The sequence below is a fragment of the Notolepis coatsorum genome (assembly GCF_963971535.1).
Source record: "Notolepis coatsorum genome assembly, chromosome: 1".
NCBI lineage: Eukaryota > Metazoa > Chordata > Actinopteri > Aulopiformes > Paralepididae > Notolepis > Notolepis coatsorum.
The window spans coordinates 96,402,314-96,422,691 of NC_140165.1; the positions used below are offsets into that span (position 1 = coordinate 96,402,314).

Consider the following 20,378-nt stretch of genomic DNA (forward strand, 5'->3'; position numbering starts at 1 on the left):
AAATTGGAGAAGCAGTCAGGGGTTCTGAGATGGGTAGCACATGACAAGAGATTCAAACCAGGGAGGTTAGACCATGGATTCAGAAGGTGGGAGAGGGGGGGGGGGCAACAGCGATATGCAAAATGATAGAGAAGGGGGAAATGCAGACACTACAAAAATTAAAGGAGAAATTTGGACTAGAAAACAGGGACCACTTCAGATATCTACAGGTTAGAGACTACTACAACAAAGAAATAAGGGGGGCCAAAGACGAAGAACAGAATGGAATAATCAAGATGATAGTATGGGCATACGAAGGGGGGCAAGGAAGAGTAATATCAGCAATATACCGGGCTATAATGAACAGCAAGGGACACACGACCGATTACATAAGGGAGAAATGGGAAAGAGAACTAGAGATAGGAATAACAGAGAAGGAATGGGGCAACATATGCGAGGTACAACATTCAACAACAGGATCGAGGATATGGAAAGAGTTTGGATGGAAAAACATAATCAGATTCTTTATAACCCCAGAGTTGAAGGGAAAATATGCACCAACGCAAAGGGCATGCTGGAGGATGTGTGGGAAGGAGGGGGCAAACCACACACACATATTCTGGGGATGTCAGAAGCTGAAGGGGTATTGGGAGGAGATAGGGGAGGCAATGATCAGAATATTAGGATACGGGTTACCACAAACGGGACTGGTGCTTTACTTAGGGGACCTGACACACAAGGGAATACAAGGGGGGGACAAGTATTTAATAAAGATAATGTTGATATCGGCCAGAAAAGCAATAACGAGGCTGTGGTACAAAGAAGACCCACCGACAATAGCACAATGGGTAGGAATAGTAGAGGAGATACAGGATATGGAGAGGATAACGCACATGCTGAGGCTACAGGAAGAGAAATTTGGGGAAAGATGGGGAAAGTGGGAGGATTATAAAGGGAACGAAAACGACATCACAGAGGAAGGAACAAATGGAACACAAGAGGGCGAAGGGTAAAGGAGGAAAGAGGTTCAAGGAGGGTCTCTGAACCCATGTCACACACTTAATGTTTTCTATTTTCATTTTTGTTTAAGGTACAACAACTGTATTATGTTTTTACATTTTATTATTTATGTATGTGGGAATTTTGCTCAAGTCAGTGTGTAACTGAGGGGTACAATTCCCTGACTGTATTGATAAGTATGGTATCATTAAACCACTACCGCTTTATGTACTTTAATTACTGGCCATACAGTACATGATATATAAATATGATGAACACTTCCCACAATGAATCGGTTCCACACAAAGTGGTAATTAAGTATTTATTGCAGCAAAAGGTACATAATATACTTCTCTATTTTACTTTGGATGCGCTTATAAGGCAAAGGAATGTGCGTAGGCAAATCAATAATGAATGTCCATTCTCTGGTTACGCAGGAGGTAATTATACAACCTGAATCTTAGGGAATTATATCTATGGTACACTAGTAATATATAGCGGGAGATACTGGAAGGGTCCCCCTGGTTGTAAGCCAGCAGGGGTAGAGGATCTGTCGGTAGTAGAGAGTCTGGTCAACGATGACTAAGGAGACTCCAAGTACAGGAGACGGTGCAATAGTCTCTTGATCCACAGACGAATACAGCTGTTCTCCGTAGACTGTAGCTCCACAGTGAAGAAAGCTAGCCGGCCTCAGGCTCTCTGAGGCGCAGACTCGACGTGGCTCCTCACAGGGTAAATCCCACACATGTAGGCGTCGGCGATTCTCCGCTCCATAAATCACAGGACCAAAACAAATATAATCCAGCCGCAAAGGGCTATGTAGTCGTCGGGTAGATTAATCCAGTGTACATGTCCACACGGTTCTCGTCTAGGTCTCCTCGGGTGAAAGCGCCATGAAAGCAGCCCAGCCTGGATAAGCACTCTAGCTGGTACGAGGAAGCGTTGGTGATGCTGGTCACTGTAGAACTTTAGCCGCACGATACACTATACACAAATAGACTATTACTGACTTAATAGAAATATGTCGCACTCGACAGTATAGCGCCAAACTCTGACAATTCAGTTATTAATTCGCACGCGGTCTCAATGCTCTATTTGGGGCCAAACAGGCCATACTTCACCGCACGGAGTATCGTGGGTGAGGCTTCAACTTATTGGGTAACTCTACTTCTGTATTCACCTGCGCCATATTTATATGCACGGCGAACAATCTAGTGCCAACCTCATTTCTGTCTCGTATTCCTGGGCAAGGCCGGGCATGTACAGACATGTCTTGACGGTGGCTTTGAACCTGACTCTGGAGGCACGGCCCTGGCGCCTGTGGACCGCTGTCCAATAGGAGAATGAAATATTATGGTCTGTACTAGGCTAAAGGGATATTCCGTGTATATGTACAAGGAATATACAAGGGATATCAAACGATATACAAATACTATGCAATATATATCAATCAATAAATATATATATTCGGTTTAATCTGATCCTTTGTAACAGCCGCCTCCTAATTAGTCCCACCTAATTAGCTAAGCAGAGACAGATTAACCGCACTGTCCACTACTCAATGTCTGTTGTGAGGGGTCGGGCAGTTCACAAAGTCATGGGGTCATGGTCGTCATCGATAGTATCGGGGAGCCTTGGCAGTTCTATTAGCCTCGCCACGGGTCGGGTGTAGATCCGTCCTTGGACGAGCACTTCGGCTGCTCGGACCTTTCCGTCGGCACCGGTGATCACTTTGCTTACGCGGCCAGCCGGCCACATAGCTCGGGGTAGTGACTGGTCGATAATCATGACGACTGTCCCTTCTGTCAAATTGTCTCTCTCTTTCACCCATTTCTGGCGGGTCTGTAGAGACGGTAGATAGTGGAGTAGGAAGCTGTTCCAAAACTTGTCAGCCAATACTTGACTGTACCTCCACATTCTTCGGCCGTTCGCTTCTTCAGGCCTGTACATTGTCTGTGGTAGCGCGGGGTCCAGCCGCCCCATCAAGAGTGTGTTGGGGGTGACTGGGTCGACATCTGCTACATCACTTGAGACGTAACCGAGGGGCTTTGAGTTCAATACTCCCTCGATCTCCGTGAGGACTGTCATTAGGACTTCTTCCGCCACGGTCTGGGCCCCAAGCACGGCGTACAGGGCTGTCTTTATTGAACGTACTTCTCGTTCCCAAGTTCCACCGAAGTGAGGTGCGTTCGGGGGATTAAACTGGAAGTCAATCTGGGATGGAGCGAGGTGGGTCTTAAGTTCTGGGCCCATAGCTTGGAAGCTCTCTCTCAGCTCTCTTTCTCCGCCTTTGAAGTTTGTCCCGTGATCAGACAATAATATAGACGGTTTGCCTTTCCGCGATGTGAATCTTCGGAAGGCCATAAGGAATGAGTCTGTGCTCATGGTTGGAAGGAGTTCTATATGCATCGCTCGGGTGGTCATGCATTTGAATACAATACCCCACCGCTTCTCGGTTCCTCTTCCTTTCTTTATATACAGCGGGCCGAAACAGTCCATACCGGTGGAGTGAAAAGGCTTGTCGCCGAGTCGGAGGCGACAGGGAGGTAGGTCAGCCATCCGGGGTATACTGGGCTGCGCTCGCCACTTACGACAGTCTAGACAGGTTCGCTGGAAGCGCCGCACTGCTTCTCTCCCTTGCAGTATCCAATAACGACGTCTGATCTCCGCGAAGACTCTCTCTGCCCCGGCGTGATGCACATCCTCGTCGTATTTCTTTATGATCAGCTCTGTGACCTTGTGTCGGCTGTTTAAGACTATCGGGTACTTGACGTCATCCGGTAAGTCTGGAGCTCTCCGCAGACGACCACCCACTCTGATGAGACCATGGGTGTCGCTCTCGGGGGCTAGGTGGAGCAGTCTGCTGTCTGATGGGACGGGCTTTGCTCCCTGTAGACAGTCTAGCTCATCGGGGAACGAGTCTCTCTGGGCTCGTTGTAGTAGAAGAAGTTCTGCTTCTTCGTAGTCAGCTGGGTTGTGTTTTGTGTCCACATACCTCCAGCTTGCTACTTCTGTTAAATCTTGAATCTCTGTGACTCTGACTCCCACGAAGACCTTGTATCTGCACGAATCAGACCGGATCCATGTGAGTACTGTCGTGGAGTCTGACCACAAGATTGTTCTTTGCACCGGAATGGTGAGTTCACGTTGGATTAACGTGGCGAGTTGCGCTCCTGCTAGGGCTGCGCAGAGCTCTAGACGCGGGATAGATTGTTGCTTTCGTGGGGCTATTCTTGAGCGAGCCAGGATGAAAGCAGTATGTATTTCTCCTCCCTCCTCTCGGGCACGCAAGTAGGCCACCGAACCGTAGGCTACTTCGGAGGTGTCGCTGAAGACGTGCAGGTCCATCTGGCACGTCTCCGGCTTCACTGTGGGTGGGAAGTAGCTGCGGCGTATGTTGACACCTGGGAGTGAGCTGAGTTCCGTCTCCCACTCTCTCCATGTGGATGCAAGGTGTTCGGGTATGGGGTCGTCCCAGCCCTGGTCCTTGTCCCATAACGCTCTTACAATCATCTTTGCCCTGGTGGTGTAAGGTAGAATACATCCCAACGGGTCATATTGTCTGGCGAGTGTTCTGTATACACTCCGTCTGGTGGTCGGTAGTGCAGACGACCTTCCCTGCTCCTTGGTCAGGGGTGTGTGTTTATAATGGAGCGAGTCTGTTTTGAAGCGCCAGACTAGTCCTAATGTCATTTCTTGGGCTTCTCCAGGGATGGTCGCCATCCAGGTCTCGCTGCTTGCTGCCTTGTCCTCGGGGGAGAGGCTGCGCAATACTTGCGGGTCGCTGCTGGCCCACTGCCTGAGATCAAAGCCGCCTTTGATCAGGGAGGCGCGGAGCTTGAGTAGAAGGGCCTCGGCTTCTTCTGGCGTCGAGACGCTTTTCAGACAGTTGTCTACGTAGAAACTATTTCCTACACTTTGTCGGACCTCTTCATCAGCTGCTGGGTCCTCTGCGACGTGTTTTTGCAGTGCAAACGTAGCACAGCATGGGCTGCATGTGGTTCCGAAAGGGAGGACTTCCCATTGATAGATGGCTGGTTGCTCATCCCCGATCCTCTCTCTCCATAGGAACCGCAGCAGGGGCTTGTCCTCCTCCACTAGTCTCACCTGCAGGAACATCCCTTTGATGTCGCCGCTGATGGCCACCTTGTCTTGGCGGAAACGTAGTAACACGCCTAGTAGAGAGGGGCCGAGTGTTGGGCCGGGCAAGAGCTCTTTATTCAGATTTTGTGATCCGATCTGGTAGCTGCAGTTGAACACAATACGATCCTTGCCGTTGTGGTGGACTTTGTGGTGCGGCACGTACCATGATTCGGTCGTCTGATCGGCCTCTTTAATGTCAAATTTCTTTATGTGTCCCGCTGTGATTAGCTTGTTAATCTCAGCGCGGTACACCGTCTCTTGAGCGGGGTCTCTGGCTAGGCGCCGCTCTGTGTTCAATAGATACCGCTCCGTCGCTTCTTTTGGGGCGTGGAAGGTAGGCATACCCTCTCGCCTCAGGAGTGGAGTTGCGTATCTCATCACTCCGTTGACTTTGACTCTCTTTGTCCCCTGCTCGAGGAGGGCTATAGCGTAAATGTCTTCCTTGGAACGAATGTCTTTCTTTTCGTTCTTAAAGGGCATTGTCTCTAGTGTCCATAGCCTCTCGACATGCTGTAGGAGGGTGGTGTCTTCTTCTGTCACTCTGGAGTGGAGGCAGTTAGTGGCTGCTGTTCGGTTAAGAGACTTAGCGAGGGGGCCTTGTAATGTCCATCCTAGGCGGGTCTCGACTGCTGCAGGACAGCCTCTGGGCCCTGTGTGGACCCGGTCAATCGGGACGATGAGGTCTGCATGGTCGGAGCCTATCAGCAGGGTCGGGGTGGCACCGTCTATGAGCGGTATAGGTAGTTGACGCAGGTGCACATATTTATCCATCAGCTTGGCGATGGGGTAGGTGTACTGCGACAGGCCTATTTCTTGGCTGGTGAAAGCATTAGTAATCCTATACCGTCTCTCTGGCTGCCTGCTTGCTGCGATAGTGAAGGAGACATTCTCGCCCTTTATCGTCTTTAGATCTCTTCTTATTGTCCGAATCGTCATCTGGTTTTCGCTCCCCCGCAGCCCCAGCTGGGCCGCAGCGGACGCGAGGAGAAGGGTCTTCTCTGACCCGTCGTCAAGGACGGCGTAAGTGTCCATGACCTTATCTTGGTAACTCAGTGTTACGCGGACCACCTTTAAGAGCACCCGGGCGCCCCCGCTGCTGGCGGGGTCAATGTACATAACACTTGGCTTTGTGCTGCTTGAGGGTGCAGGCTTTCTTCTGTTACTGTCGTGTAGGACATCTAGGTGGGCTCCGTCACACCGATTACACCTCTTCTTTAAGCGGCAATCGGCTGCCATGTGACTGCGCGCACATCGGTAACAGCGTCGGTTGGACTTTATCCATTGACTCACCTCGTCGGCGGTCATCTTCTTGAACGTGTCACATTGTGACAACCAGTGTTCCTTTTCGCAGTACGGGCACACCATCTTCCACTTCTCTTTCATCGAGGGGGTACTGTGGTTCTTGCTGCTCGGTACTAATTCTGATTGGTGCATGACGGTCACCAATCTTCGGCCATCGTTTCCTCTCCTAGGTCCCTCTCTGGAGCTTGGGGTGCTCCGCATGAACGTATCCAACCGTAGGCTGTTGACTTCTCTCGCCAGGAAGTCGGCTAGGTCTAGGAGGGATGGCTCGGGACCGTTAGGATCACGGTGGTCTCTTTGCCGCCTGAAGCGCTCTTGTCGGGCGGGCGGAAGCTTCTCTAAAATCCTCTCGACATTAGAGTTTGCGTACAGTTCGTGCATACCCTTTTCTCTTTGCGCCCCCAGCATCCCTACCAGGGATTGTACCTTGATAGACAGGTCATCTAGTGAGCGATTGTCTGTGGCTGGGGGTAGGCGGTCAATATGCCTTATCTCTTGTATTACGTAGTCCCATATGCGTCCATATCTTTGGTCGAGTGCTGCTAGAGCCGCTGTGTATGGGGTAGTAGAGGTGGCATAGGCCAGCGCTATATTGTGCGCTCGGGGCACCTTGAGGTGCTTCAGTAGGATAGCATACTTGTACGGTTCATCAGCTACATCGGACATCATTGTCTCTAAGCACATTCGTAGCTCCGTGTACTGTGCTCTGTTCTCGTGGGTGAAGTCCGGAAACGTCGGTGTGCCAATGTATGATGCCATGGATGGCTGGCACATCGGTGAGCGTTGGAAGAGAGGCCTCCTAGGCGAGTCTCCTCTTACGCCTCTTGGTGGGCTGGTACCTGCTGGGTACCATGGCCCGCGTATCCAGGTGCTGTTCCTCGGGGCTGGTCGTGCGTCAAGCTCACCCGTGAATTGAGTCGGGGGTCTGTAGCGCAGAGCCGCGGGGGTAGAGCCTGGGCTGTACTGGACCTCCTGGTCCTGTGGAGTACTGTGCTGCTGTCAGGCTTGACTCTCCTCCTCTCCCTCTTCTTCTTCCTCTGGCAGGTCCTCTAGATCCTGTAGTCGTCTATTTAGCCTCTCCGCGGTGTAGACCGTTTCTTCCTTGTAGCTGGGTCTCACTTGGACCGGTCGGGGAAGGGGTTCGGAGGGGGGTATAGGCTCTCTCTGGTGGTCGGGCTCAGGGTCGCTTGATCGGGTAGGGGAGGGTGCCCTTGACCCTTGTCTTGACGAGGCCCTGGAACCCCGTGCGGAGGGAGGGGGTGTTGCCCTGGTGATCAGCTGCTCCATTATCTGCGCTTGTAATCGGTCGCGCTCGGCTTCGCGCTTGGTGAGAGCGAGGTCGCGCTCTGCTTCTCTTTGGGCACCGGCAGCGGCGCGCTGGGCTTCGGCGGCGGCGCGCTGGGCTTCGGCCCGGTCCCTTACCATATTCTCTTCCGTCTGAAGGCGTCTAATCTCTAGACGTATACGATCTTCGTCGCTCCGTTGCTGCGCCTGAAGGCGTTCTCTTTCCATGGAAGAATGTTCGCGCTCACTAAGCGTCTGTGCTTGGAGTCGATCGCGCTCTGTTGAGGCTGCTAGGCTGGCGAGGAATGCCTGTGCCAGCATCTTGTCCGCCTCGCTGGGGGAAGACGCTGGTTGAGGTGATCCGCTCCTGGCAGTACTCGTTGGAGATCTGTTCTCCTGTGGCGAGTCCTGGAGATCCATCTCCGGGGTGCTCTCCTCTTCTTGTAGCGGGTAGAGTTCCATCCCTGGAGAGCTGTCTTTATCCTGGAGCTCTCCGGGGACTACTTCTTCGGTCTTGGCGGGGGGTAAAGTCATGTCGGGTCCCTCCTGGTCCCTACCGTGAGCTTGGTCAGTTACGTTAGAACCCACTAGGGCCTCTATTGGCGGGGTAGCCTGGTCGATAGGGTCGGACATAATTTTACTATCTACTTTTTCCGCGTTTACCGTCTGTAGAAAGCTAGGTAGTATATTGGCAACGTAATCCTCTAAGTACTGAGGTGTCTGCCGTCTACGCTGCGGGCGATCTACTTTAGGAGAACCGTTTTGTGGAGTGTTCATCATAGGCCATGTCAATATTAATACCACTATATTAATATTACACTAGTTACCCTCCGGCTCGAAGGACCAATTGTAACTGAGGGGTACAATTCCCTGACTGTATTGATAAGTATGGTATCATTAAACCACTACCGCTTTATGTACTTTAATTACTGGCCATACAGTACATTATATAAATATGATGAACACTTCCCACAATGAATCGGTTCCACACAAAGTGGTAATTAAGTATTTATTGCAGCAAAAGGTACATAATATACTTCTCTATTTTACTTTGGATGCGCTTATAAGGCAAAGGAATGTGCGTAGGCAAATCAATAATGAATGTCCATTCTCTGGTTACGCAGGAGGTAATTATACAACCTGAATCTTAGGGAATTATATCTATGGTACACTAGTAATATATAGCGGGAGATACTGGAAGGGTCCCCCCGGTTGTAAGCCAGCAGGGGTAGAGGATCTGTCGGTAGTAGAGAGTCTGGTCAACGATGACTAAGGAGACTCCAAGTACAGGAGACGGTGCAATAGTCTCTTGATCCACAGACGAATACAGCTGTTCTCCGTAGACTGTAGCTCCACAGTGAAGAAAGCTAGCCGGCCTCAGGCTCTCTGAGGCGCAGACTCGACGTGGCTCCTCACAGGGTAAATCCCACACATGTAGGCGTCGGCGATTCTCCGCTCCATAAATCACAGGACCAAAACAAATATAATCCAGCCGCAAAGGGCTATGTAGTCGTCGGGGAGATTAATCCAGTGTACATGTCCACACGGTTCTCGTCTAGGTCTCCTCGGGTGAAAGCGCCATGAAAGCAGCCCAGCCTGGATAAGCACTCTAGCTGGTACGAGGAAGCGTTGGTGATGCTGGTCACTGTAGAACTTTAGCCGCACGATACACTATACACAAATAGACTATTACTGACTTAATAGAAATATGTCGCACTCGACGGTATAGCGCCAAACTCTGACAATTCAGTTATTAATTCGCACGCGGTCTCAATGCTCTATTTGGGGCCAAACAGGCCATACTTCACCGCACGGAGTATCGTGGGTGAGGCTTCAACTTATTGGGTAACTCTACTTCTGTATTCACCTGCGCCATATTTATATGCACGGCGAACAATCTAGTGCCAACCTCATTTCTGTCTCGTATTCCTGGGCAAGGCCGGGCATGTACAGACATGTCTTGACGGTGGCTTTGAACCTGACTCTGGAGGCACGGCCCTGGCGCCTGTGGACCGCTGTCCAATAGGAGAATGAAATATTATGGTCTGTACTAGGCTAAAGGGATATTCCGTGTATATGTACAAGGAATATACAAGGGATATCAAACGATATACAAATACTATGCAATATATATCAATCAATAAATATATATATTCGGTTTAATCTGATCCTTTGTAACACAGTGTGTTTTTTTATTTCCATTTTTGAGTATTAAAATTATTATTGTTCTTGTCTTTATCGTTTATAACTGTTGATGTCATTGTATATGTTGTAATGTATGTCTATAAATGTTTAATACAAATTTAAGTTTAAAAAAAAAAAAAAAAAGTGTTTGTTCCTCACATTTGACCCATTCACTCACATTCACACACCGACGGCGGACGCAACCATGCAAGGTGCCAACCCGCACATCGGGAGCAGTTATGGGAACATCCCACTCCACTGACACATGCCTTCTCTATTTGAACGACCACATCAAACAAGAGGTGGACGCGGGCAAATACTGCGGCATGGTCATGCTGGACCTACAAAAGGCCTTCGACACTGTCAATCACTCCATTCTGATTGACAAGCTTAAAGCAATTGGTTTTGATAGTCTATCAGTGAGCTGGATGCAATCCTACCTTGAGGGGAGGGAACAGATGGTGGAGGTAAACGGTACCCTATCCCCCCCCCTCACAGTGAGCTGTGGTGTTCCACAAGGAAGCATACTAGGACCGCTACTGTTCCTAATTTATGCAAATGACATGTCGTCAGCTTGTGACTGCAACTTGTTCCTGTTTGCGGACGACTCAGCCCTGCTGGTCTCTGACAAGAACAAGTTACAGGTTGAAAAAACCCTCAGCTCAGAACTAGGCAACATCTGCATATGGCTCTCGCTGATAACAAACTATCATTACACATGGGCAAAACAGAGTCCATTCTCTTCGGTTCAAATAACAAACTCAGCAAGACCGACGGCTTCTCAGTTACAGTGGGTGACAATATTGTCACAAAGAAAGATGAAATTACCTACCTGGGTTCCATCCTAGAGGCTAATCTCTCCTGTGACAAAATGGTATCCAATGTAATAAAAAAAGTCAATCAACGAACTCGATTCTTGTACCGGATCTCCTCTCTGTTAAACAGGAATACCCTGAAGACTCTGGCAGGAGCACTCATTCAAGGGTACTATGACTATGCTTGCACCTCATGGTATCAAAGCACCTCAAAGGCGCTAAAAACAAAATTACAAACATCTCAAAACAAACTGGTCAGACTACTGCTTGACCTTACTCCTAGAACCCACCTCACCCCTGCCCACTTTGACAACCTAGGATGGCTTAGAGTAGACGACAGAGTACAGCAACTTGCAATGGGCCTGGTCTACAAGATACACTACATGACCAAGGTACCCATGTACATGTCAAAATACTTCCCAAAGGTCAGTGAATACCACGATCACAACACCAGAGGGAGCTCCACAAATTATGTTAAACCCAGATTCGGCTCAAACAAGGGACTAAACACGTTTCGCAATTATGCCACATCAATGTGGAACGCCCTACCCAAAGCTGTAAAGGAATGTGAATCACTACCCACTTTCAAAACCACTCTCAAGGAACACCTACGGGAGACTGCAATTTGAAACTGGCCCCTGTAAATGTCCTAACCCAACCCCCTCCAATGTACAGTAATTTACCTAGTATGGTTGTCAATATTCCAATGTACAGTTTTTTTTAATTTTTATTATTGATCTTTTTCCCCCTCCATTTTCCTCCGATTTTCTCCCATCCCAATGTTAGTCGTATGCCAATTCCCAATCCCCTTCCTGGTCGCTGCGCACTTACCCCCCACAGTCAGATCATCTGGGAGAGTGGAGGCTATCACATGCTTCCTCCGACACACGTCCAGCCAATCAACCGCTTCTTTTCACCTGGCAGCGCGGATCCTCCCTGAGAGGGCGTAGCGTGTGGAAGGATCACACTATCCCACTCAGGTCCTATCCACGCTTAGCAGGCGCCCCGACCGAACTGTAGGAGTCGCTGTTTACAACGACCCGGACCCACCCCGCCAGCTTCTCCCACCCTCTAATACAGCCAATTGTATTAGTGTGAACGGCCAGCCAAGCTGGTGACAACCCCGGAGCTGTGAGCAGGATTCGAACAGGCGAATCCAGCTCACAGCTCCGGGGTTGGTGACGAACGCAATCTCCGCTACGCCACCTAACCGCCCTTCCAATGTACAGTTTTGCTTGATTGTACAGTGTTCCCCCCCCCCAACCCCCTCCAATGTAAATGACCTAGTATGATTGTCAATATCCCAATGTACAGTTTTGCTTGTACCGTTGTACAGTGTTTCCCCCCAAACCCCTCCCTACCCAACCCCCCCCACTCAACCCCACCCAACCTCCTCCAATGTACAGTTTTTACGTCAAATGTATATACTCCCTTTTCTGGACTCTTTTTATATCACAAACAGTACTGTATTTGCAAATCTGGTATGTCATAAATGTATAGATGTAGCAGTACTGTCTATCTGTATGTCATGTATGTCATATATGTCCTGATGAATTGAAAATGGGGGACCCTGATGTAAACAAGACGAAAGTCTTTCTCTGGTCTGCATCCCCTTAACAATTGTGTGTATTGAGCTGTACTGTATTGTACCCATTCTGCAATCTGTTAATAAAGTTTTCAATCAATCAATCAATGGGTTAAGTGTCTTGCTCAAGGACACTTTGACACACTGCCCGGGAATCGAACCGGGAACCTCCAGACGACTGCTCTACCTCCCGAGCCACTGTCGCCCCTAATAAGCCCTGGTGCTCCAAGCAGGTTCAAATAAACTATTTGAATTACTTGCAAATATAATTTAACCAGAGACCTTTTGCAGTGGGACTAACCAAGTCCTCCTCACTTCCTGTAATGCGTCACGTGACCTACACAAGTCCCGTTATCACATAACACTACAACAAATCACTGATTATTAACAAGTAGTGGTAAATATGATGACAAGAGAATTATTGAGAGACTGAATTAATTGATACTCAACTCAACCATTAGCCAGCCTAAACTACTTGATAAACGCAGAACAAGCAACACAAGAGAGGTTAATTTCACCCAATATGTCCTGGCCACCCTTAAGTTGTATACATGCTGTTCATCTTGCCCTTCCTACTGCAAGTCACTATAGAAGGTCATGTGACCAGAGAACCCAATGTCTCCCAACATCCTCACCAGCTGTTTACCCCAGAGTGTGGCCTGTCTAACCTCCAGAATTAAAGTTGAAGAACATTTGTTCTGTGACCACCCCAGTATTCAACATAGTCATTTTATGTGCATGTTCATTCATTAATCATTACCCTTGTGGAAATGGTTGAGGTGAGACCTAGATCACAATACCAAGATGTCATTGATTGAATCTCATAGTGTACAGTGTGCCTGATCTAAATCTGACTTCTCTATACCTCTCTAGTCTCTGATGACATCCCCCACCTCCTTCTCTTCAGTGGTTTCTCAATATATAGATTGGAATAAAGTAAATTCCCCTAATCAAATTTGGATTATATAAGATTATATAATTCTCTGGTGAATTCTGTCACATCACCTTTCTATATAATAGCATTTGATTGAACCCAGCTAGGCCCCCAAGCTGTGGAACCAGCTACCTCTGGAGATCAGAACTGCCCCCTCGCTGGAGACATTAAAGGGGACGCCTATTGCTTAATAACAGCGGAGCAGTGCTGCCGTTGCTTCCGCGTTTTCCCTGATTGGCTGCGACACGCCCCGCGGCAGGCGCGGCAACCGCAGAGCGGAGCGGCAGAGCTTGCGGCATTATGTAACCGCCCTAATCCGCCATGATTTTCATTCGAAGCTCAGCTCACCTGGCAGCGCAGCGGTCCTGCGGTCCTGTGGTCCGTTGTTGACAAGTTCGAATCCCATCAATTTTTTTTTTTTAACGTGTATTCTTTCGCCGGTTAAGGTTAGGCATGGTTAAGGTTAAGGTTAAGGTTAGGCATTGTTTCGGAGTTGGTTAAGGTTAGAACGGTTAAGTTTAGGCGCTGTTAAGGAGCTGGTTAAGGTTAGAGTTTGTCTTAGAGAATGGCAATATTCTTTCTATGGTTAAGGTTAAGGTTAGGCATGGTTAAGGTTAAGGTTAAGGTTAGGCATTGTTTCGGAGTTGGTTAAGGTTAGAACGGTTAAGTTTAGGCGCTGTTAAGGAGCTGGTTAAGGTTAGCGTTTGTCTTAGAGAATGGCAATAGACAGCCTATTTCCGCACTGCCGCTCTCCCGCGTTGCCGCGGTCACATGGTCAAATTGTCACATTCTTGCACTCCTCCGCTGTTAGAAAGCAACACGCAAAGGGGACATGCATTGCTATTCCTAGCACTATTTGGGCAACTTTACACAATTCCTGTGAGTCTATGGAACACCTCTGTAAGGTCTTATTCAAAAAAATGCATTGTTTTATATTTCTAATCAAGTACTCAAAAGCCACATTTTTCTCACTTTGGATTTCAGGCTATGTTGGCCTGGCTCCGCCCATAAGCACTTTGAGTGACAGTCATCCACACAGTCTGCGAGTGGCAGACAGAGAGAGAGAGAGAGAGAGAGAGAGAGAGAGAGAGAGAGAGAGAGAGAGAGAGAGAGAGAGAGAGAGAGAGAGAGAGAGAGAGAAGAGAGAGAGAGAGAGAGAGAGAGAGAGAGAGAGAGAGAGAGAGAGAGAGAGAGAGAGAGAGACACGGAGCACTGTGTAAACAAAGCTGCGTGTGTGAGATAAGCAGGTCCCCTTCTATGCGCTACAACCACAGAGCCAATCGGATCACTATCCGCTCCATCCTCGCCTCGTTACATCACGATGCGAGTCAAATCAGAATGACCTAATTAACTCGAGCAGGAAATGGTCTGCCCTGAATGAGAGCAATCCGCCAATATGGTATTTAGAGACACAGACACATTGATACTAGAGTTGTTCCGATACCGATACCAGTATTGGAAATGCCGCCGATACTGCCTAAAATGCTGGTATCGGTATCGGCGAGTACCCTCTAATGTTGCGCTCCGATACCATATGACGTAATTTATCAACAACACTGCGGACGGTGGGCTCTGTAGATATACCCTACTCGCTGAGTGAGCATTATAAAACAAACGTGTGCTTAATCGACCGTGAATTAAAGTGTCAATTGCCATTTGTCATTTTAACAGCAGAGCAGATACTTTCTTAAAATGCCATCGTCCCGACAGAGCGCTGTTGACAGGGAGCTCTGATGAGTTCGCTTGGTGGCTGGTGTTATTAGCATTGAACAGCTAACCGAAAGCTAGCTTTGACGTTACCTTGGCTAAAGTTGGGGCTATTCATAATCCAGCAATAATGGCTGCAGACCTGCAAGCAAAGTACAGCAAGTTGGCAAAGGAGTATTCCAAGTTAAATCACAATGTCACCAGTAACGTTACAGTCTTCTATGGTCTTTCCATATACCGGTAGCTCATGCTAGCTAACCTAGCTCACGGTAACGTCGTCATTGCACAATTGCACGTCGCGTACACAATTAATGACATGTTGCGGACAGCCATATCGGCGACAATGTTTAGCTTTTAGTGCCAAATGATAAGAGTCTGAGGCGGAGTCTCAAAAGAGAATGTTGAATATTTATTGTGCAAAAATCACAACAGTTCCTCTGCTACTTCGACGGAGCCTTGTAGACTGAGTAGGGTATATCTGCAGAGCCACTGGGTAGCGAGTGCAAAGCGAGTGGTTCATTGGAGTAGGGTATATCTGCAGTGCTGCAGCCCCATACTCATTGATTAATGATACTAATACAAATCTATACAATCACCTGTTGATTAAATACCATTACTTTCTAGTTATTATATTATATACTTTTTTTTTTTTTTTTAATGTATACACTGGTATCGGATAAGTATCGGTATCGGCCGATACCCAAAGCTTAGGTATCGGAATCGGATCGGAAAGGAAAAAATGGTATCGGAACATCTCTAATTGATACTAACTACTATTAATATAATACAATGCTAGACACTGAAAAAAGCCATTTATAATGCATGTCACCTTTAAGTCCCGACTAAAAACACACTTTTACTCCATAACCTTCAATAAACCCTGATTTTCCCACACCCTTACTCACACACTCCCATGCAATGTATCCTGCCCCTTCCCCCGTGTATCTGTTCTTGTGTTCATCTGTCCCCTGTGCCGCATTGTCCTTTGTGCTCCATTATCCTGTAGGCTGCTTGATTGTACTTTAGTAAATAACCCCATGTCTAGTGTCCCACTATTATCCTATGTGCTATATTGTACTTTGTGCTACACTATCCGTGTTTTGGCTTACTGTTGTCTTATTGCAATGTCTTGTGGTGCTGTGCCTTTTTGTATTATGCATTTTTTATGCTTTTGACTGTACGGCACTTTGGTTGGCTCTTTTAAACGTGCTTTATAAATAAATGACTTGACTTGACTAGGTCTGACACTAATGTACTAAATAAAGGCAGAACTTCCCCTTCCCCCTGACTCTGCCCCCTCTAACCCTGACGACTATGCTATCCTGCTCAACTCCACTCTCTCTGACTCCCTTGACTCACTGGCACCCCTAAAAACAATCACTGTCTCATTCACCACCTCCTCCCCCTGGTACACCCCTCAACTCCGCACCATGAAGCAGACCGGGCGTCAACTGAAACGACTGTACAAAAAAACTCATCTCACTGTCCACGCTGACTTCTATAAACAGCACATCCTCCAAATCTGCCCACTACTCCACGCTCATCAACAGCAGCAACCGAAACCCCTGGACCCTCTTCTCCACTGTCAAGAAACTCCTCCAACCCCCGGATAATAACACACTCAAAGGTTTTGGTGATCGGGCCTTCTCAGGTGCTGCAACCCGACTCTGGAACACCCTCTCCCAGACCATCAGAGACTCTCCCTCACTCTCCACCTTCAAATCCCGTCTCAAAACCTACCTGTTCTCCCTAGCATTTAACCTTCCCTACCCATAACCACCCTCCTCCAACCTGTCCCATCCCTTTTCCCCTCCCCTGCCCTCTCTGCCTCCCCTCCCCTACCGGCTCCTGTATCTTTTGTTGTCTGTTCCTGTGTATTCATATTGTTCCCTGTTTCCCCTGTGGTTCTATGTTTCTTTTGTTTCTTTGTTTTTTCTTTCTGCCTAGTGTCAGCGACTTCGGGTTACTGAGAACCGCTCTATAAAATAAATGAATTATTATTATTAGAACTGAGTTTCTTTCAGAGGAACCCGGTAAGGCCACGCTCACCTGAAGCCAACATCCGTGTGAAGGGTTACATCCCATAATTCCTTGCACTGTCGCTGGGGGCTCATGGGATGGTGGCAGATGATGTAGATGTTGTCATGGTTACCACGGAAGGTGTCCATGCAGCGGTAGGCCCGCGAGGCCGACAGGAGAACCTACATGTGTTGAGAGGCGACATTGTGTGTCTAGGAGAAGCACTGACGCCAATATAGAACTGGTCTTGCAGGATTAGCAGTAAAAAAAATCTGTTCTCATGTAAAAACTTCATAACTAGCATCTTATTGTCATGATTTTACTTCAACTGCAGGTTTATGTCTTTCATGTGCAGAACGTTAGAAGAGAAGAGAAGAAAATAGGGGAGAAGAGGAGATAAGACAAGAGAGAAGAGAGGAGAGAAGACAAGAGAAGACAAGAGAAGAGAGAAGAGAGAAGAGAGAAGAGAAGACAAGAGAAGAGAGAAGAGTAGAGAAGACAAGAGAAGAGAAGAGTAGAGGGAAGAGAGGAGAAGAGAAGACTATAGAAGAGGGAAGAGAAGAGAAGAGAAGACAAGAGAAGACGAGAGAAGAGAAAAGAGAAGAGGAGAAGAGAAGACAGAAGACAAGAGAAGAGAAGAGAGAAGAGAACAAAATAGGGGAGAAGAGAAGAGAGGAGAAGATAGGAAAGGGGGAGAAAAGAGAGAAGAGGAGATACGAGAAGATAGGAAAGGAGGAGAGAAGAGAGAAGAGAAGAGATAATAGAAGAGAAGAGAAGATAGGAAATGAGGAGAGAAGAGAGGAAAGGAGGAGAGGAGAGGAGAAGAGAGAAGAGAAGAGAGAAGAGGAAAGGAGGAGAGAAGAGAAGAGGAGAGAAGAGAAAAGAGATGAGAAGAGAGAAGACAAAAGAAGAGAGAAGAGAAGACAAGAGAGGAAAGGAGGAGAAGAGAAGAGAAGAGAAGAGAAGAGAACACAATACAACAAAGAATGAGGACCTGAGGGAAGATGGTGGCGTTGTGGTGTTCAGTGTAGTGCCAGTCAGACAGACATCTCAGTCTGTTACTCTGGATCTCTGACAGCTCCAGCTGAGTACACACACTCCTATCAACCTGATGAGGAGAAACCAGACATACTGTAGGTGTACTGTACACACACTCCTATCAACCTGATGAGGAGAAACCAGACATACTGTAGGTGTACACACACTCCTATCAACCTGATGAGGAGAAACCAGACATACTGTAGGTGTACACGCAGAAGTTACACATAGACATGTCCTTTTAATGGAACATCCTTGTTCAGTCTTTGCCCTTTGTGGGAGGAGCTTTAGAGATCTTCCAAAAACATTTCTGCACAAGAGACAAGTGGGGAGACCTCAGGCTTCCTCTGTGTTTCCTAAGACCTTAGGCCATAAAGATGGTGTAAATCTTTCCGTTTCTGGGTCACAGAGGAATGGAGGACAGACAAAGGGATGCTTCATGTAAAGCACCCCTAAGGTGATCTCTAGAATGTATTAGAGAATGTATTAGAGAATGTATTAGAGAATGTATTAGCTACGGTGGCCTAAAAGTTAGAAAGTGGGGTTGTGACTGGAAGGTCGCCGGTTCAAACCTTGAGCAAGGCACTTAATAATAATAATAATAATAATAAATTCAATTTGTACCGCACTTTATATTTGTGAAAATCTCAAAGTGCTAACTTAACTCCCAGCTGCTCCATCGAAGCTGCCCTGTGGTTGTACTGGGCGATGTGTGAAGCAGGGCCTTGATGGAACTACATACGTGTGAAGCAGGGCCTTGATGGAACTACATACGTGTGAAGCAGGGCCTTGATGGAACTACATACGTGTGAAGCAGGGCCTTGATGGAAAAGAGTATGTGCTCAGTAAATCTAACCTGGGTAAAAGATATGTGACCCGGCACGGTCTAGGTCGGATTGTGCCGGCAGAGAACATTCTTCAGAAAAGCCGAAGACTAAGCGTCTGCCTACCACCGCAGAGACGCGCGTGTGTGTGTGTGTGTGTGTCCCCGTCCCATCTCTGGCCAGATGCGGTCAGAGGAGTTTGATAGTATTTACTGAGGATGGCCAGATAATGTTGATATTTACATTTACAGTTACATTTACATTTTGTCATTTAGCTGACGCTTTTATCCAAAGCGACTTGGTATGATTAATCTGAGCTATTGTTAATACAGCTCTATTTTGTACTTTATTTTAAATGATAATAAAATCTTGAATTTGAAATTGATTACGATCTTGACTATTTTCCTTTATCCTCTTATAAGATCTCACAAGTTTAAAGTTTGCTTTTATTTGTCATGTATAAAGTACAGTTCTCTCAGTTCTCTCAGCATAAAGGTGAGTGTTTGTTTAAAGTGAGTGTGTGCAATGAGTGTAGATGGATGGGTTGATGTTAGATAGTCATTGAGCATCCCGATGGGTCACAAGTCATCAGAATAACAAAGGCCTCAGACGATTTCTGGGTAGAGTAGTCATTATACATTGTAAGAGAAATGGCTCCATTTTCTCGTGAGGCCTGTAGCTCTGAATACGTATTGTGTTATCAGCATGTTTCATAAGATATATTGAAAAGTATCCACCCGATTTGTACAGGTGATGGCTTATTTTGAAGGTATGAGCTGTACTTTCATATCATGTAAAAAAAATTAAGATCCCCAAAAGGACCCAATGTCTGTGCTGGGTCACATATTTCTCTTTTTTTTATTTTTATTTTTACAAAAGAATAAAAATGTTGGTCATATGTTTGATCTCAAATGGATATAGGTTATAACTTCTGGCATGAAAGCCTTCAAATTACCATGTGGATTTATAAGTAATAATTATAATAAAAAAAAATAAAAAGTTAAAAAAAAGTTAAATAATAAAGAGAAGATATCAACGATACCTTGTGGCTCCCAGGTTCTTCTGTGAGGAATGTTTGACCTGTGCAGCAAAAGACAGACCATGAGACACAGAGACACAGAGCTAGTGTCGTTTCAAGCTTCTTGAAACAAGGTTCAGTTACACTGGAAGAAGTGAACTTCACCCTTCACTGCGGTGTCAGCTGGCTAGCTAACGTTACCCTGCCAACAACGTTGCAAGCTGATTACTGGAGCCCACAACTTTGAACCATATTCACCAACGGATTTGTTCACTTGTTTTAAGAAAGTACAACTTTAAGACTCAATACAATATTAAATTCCATCCATCCAACTATTCCTCCATCCATCCATCCACCCATTCATCCATCCATCCATCCAACTATCCATCCATCCATTCATCTATCCATCCATCCATCCATTCATCCATCCATCCATCCATCCATCCATCCATCTATCCAACTACTATCCATCCATCCATTAATCTATCAATCCATCCAACTATCCATCCATCCAACTATCCATCCATCCATCCATCCATCCATCCAT

General features: G+C 47.1%; 1 protein-coding gene across 1 annotated transcript in view; it reads right to left on the reverse strand.

Annotated features, from left to right (window-relative positions):
- Window positions 1-20,378, reverse strand: part of spag17 (sperm associated antigen 17) — a gene marked incomplete at both ends in the record, with an annotated part of 169,923 nt that overhangs the window by 104,179 nt on the left and 45,366 nt on the right. Inside the window, 3 exons of the mRNA XM_084332990.1 lie at window positions 16,982-17,133; window positions 17,946-18,059; window positions 19,856-19,893. Coding sequence (XP_084189116.1) covers window positions 16,982-17,133; window positions 17,946-18,059; window positions 19,856-19,893 — 304 coding nt within the window. The remainder of the gene's footprint in view (window positions 1-16,981; window positions 17,134-17,945; window positions 18,060-19,855; window positions 19,894-20,378) is intronic.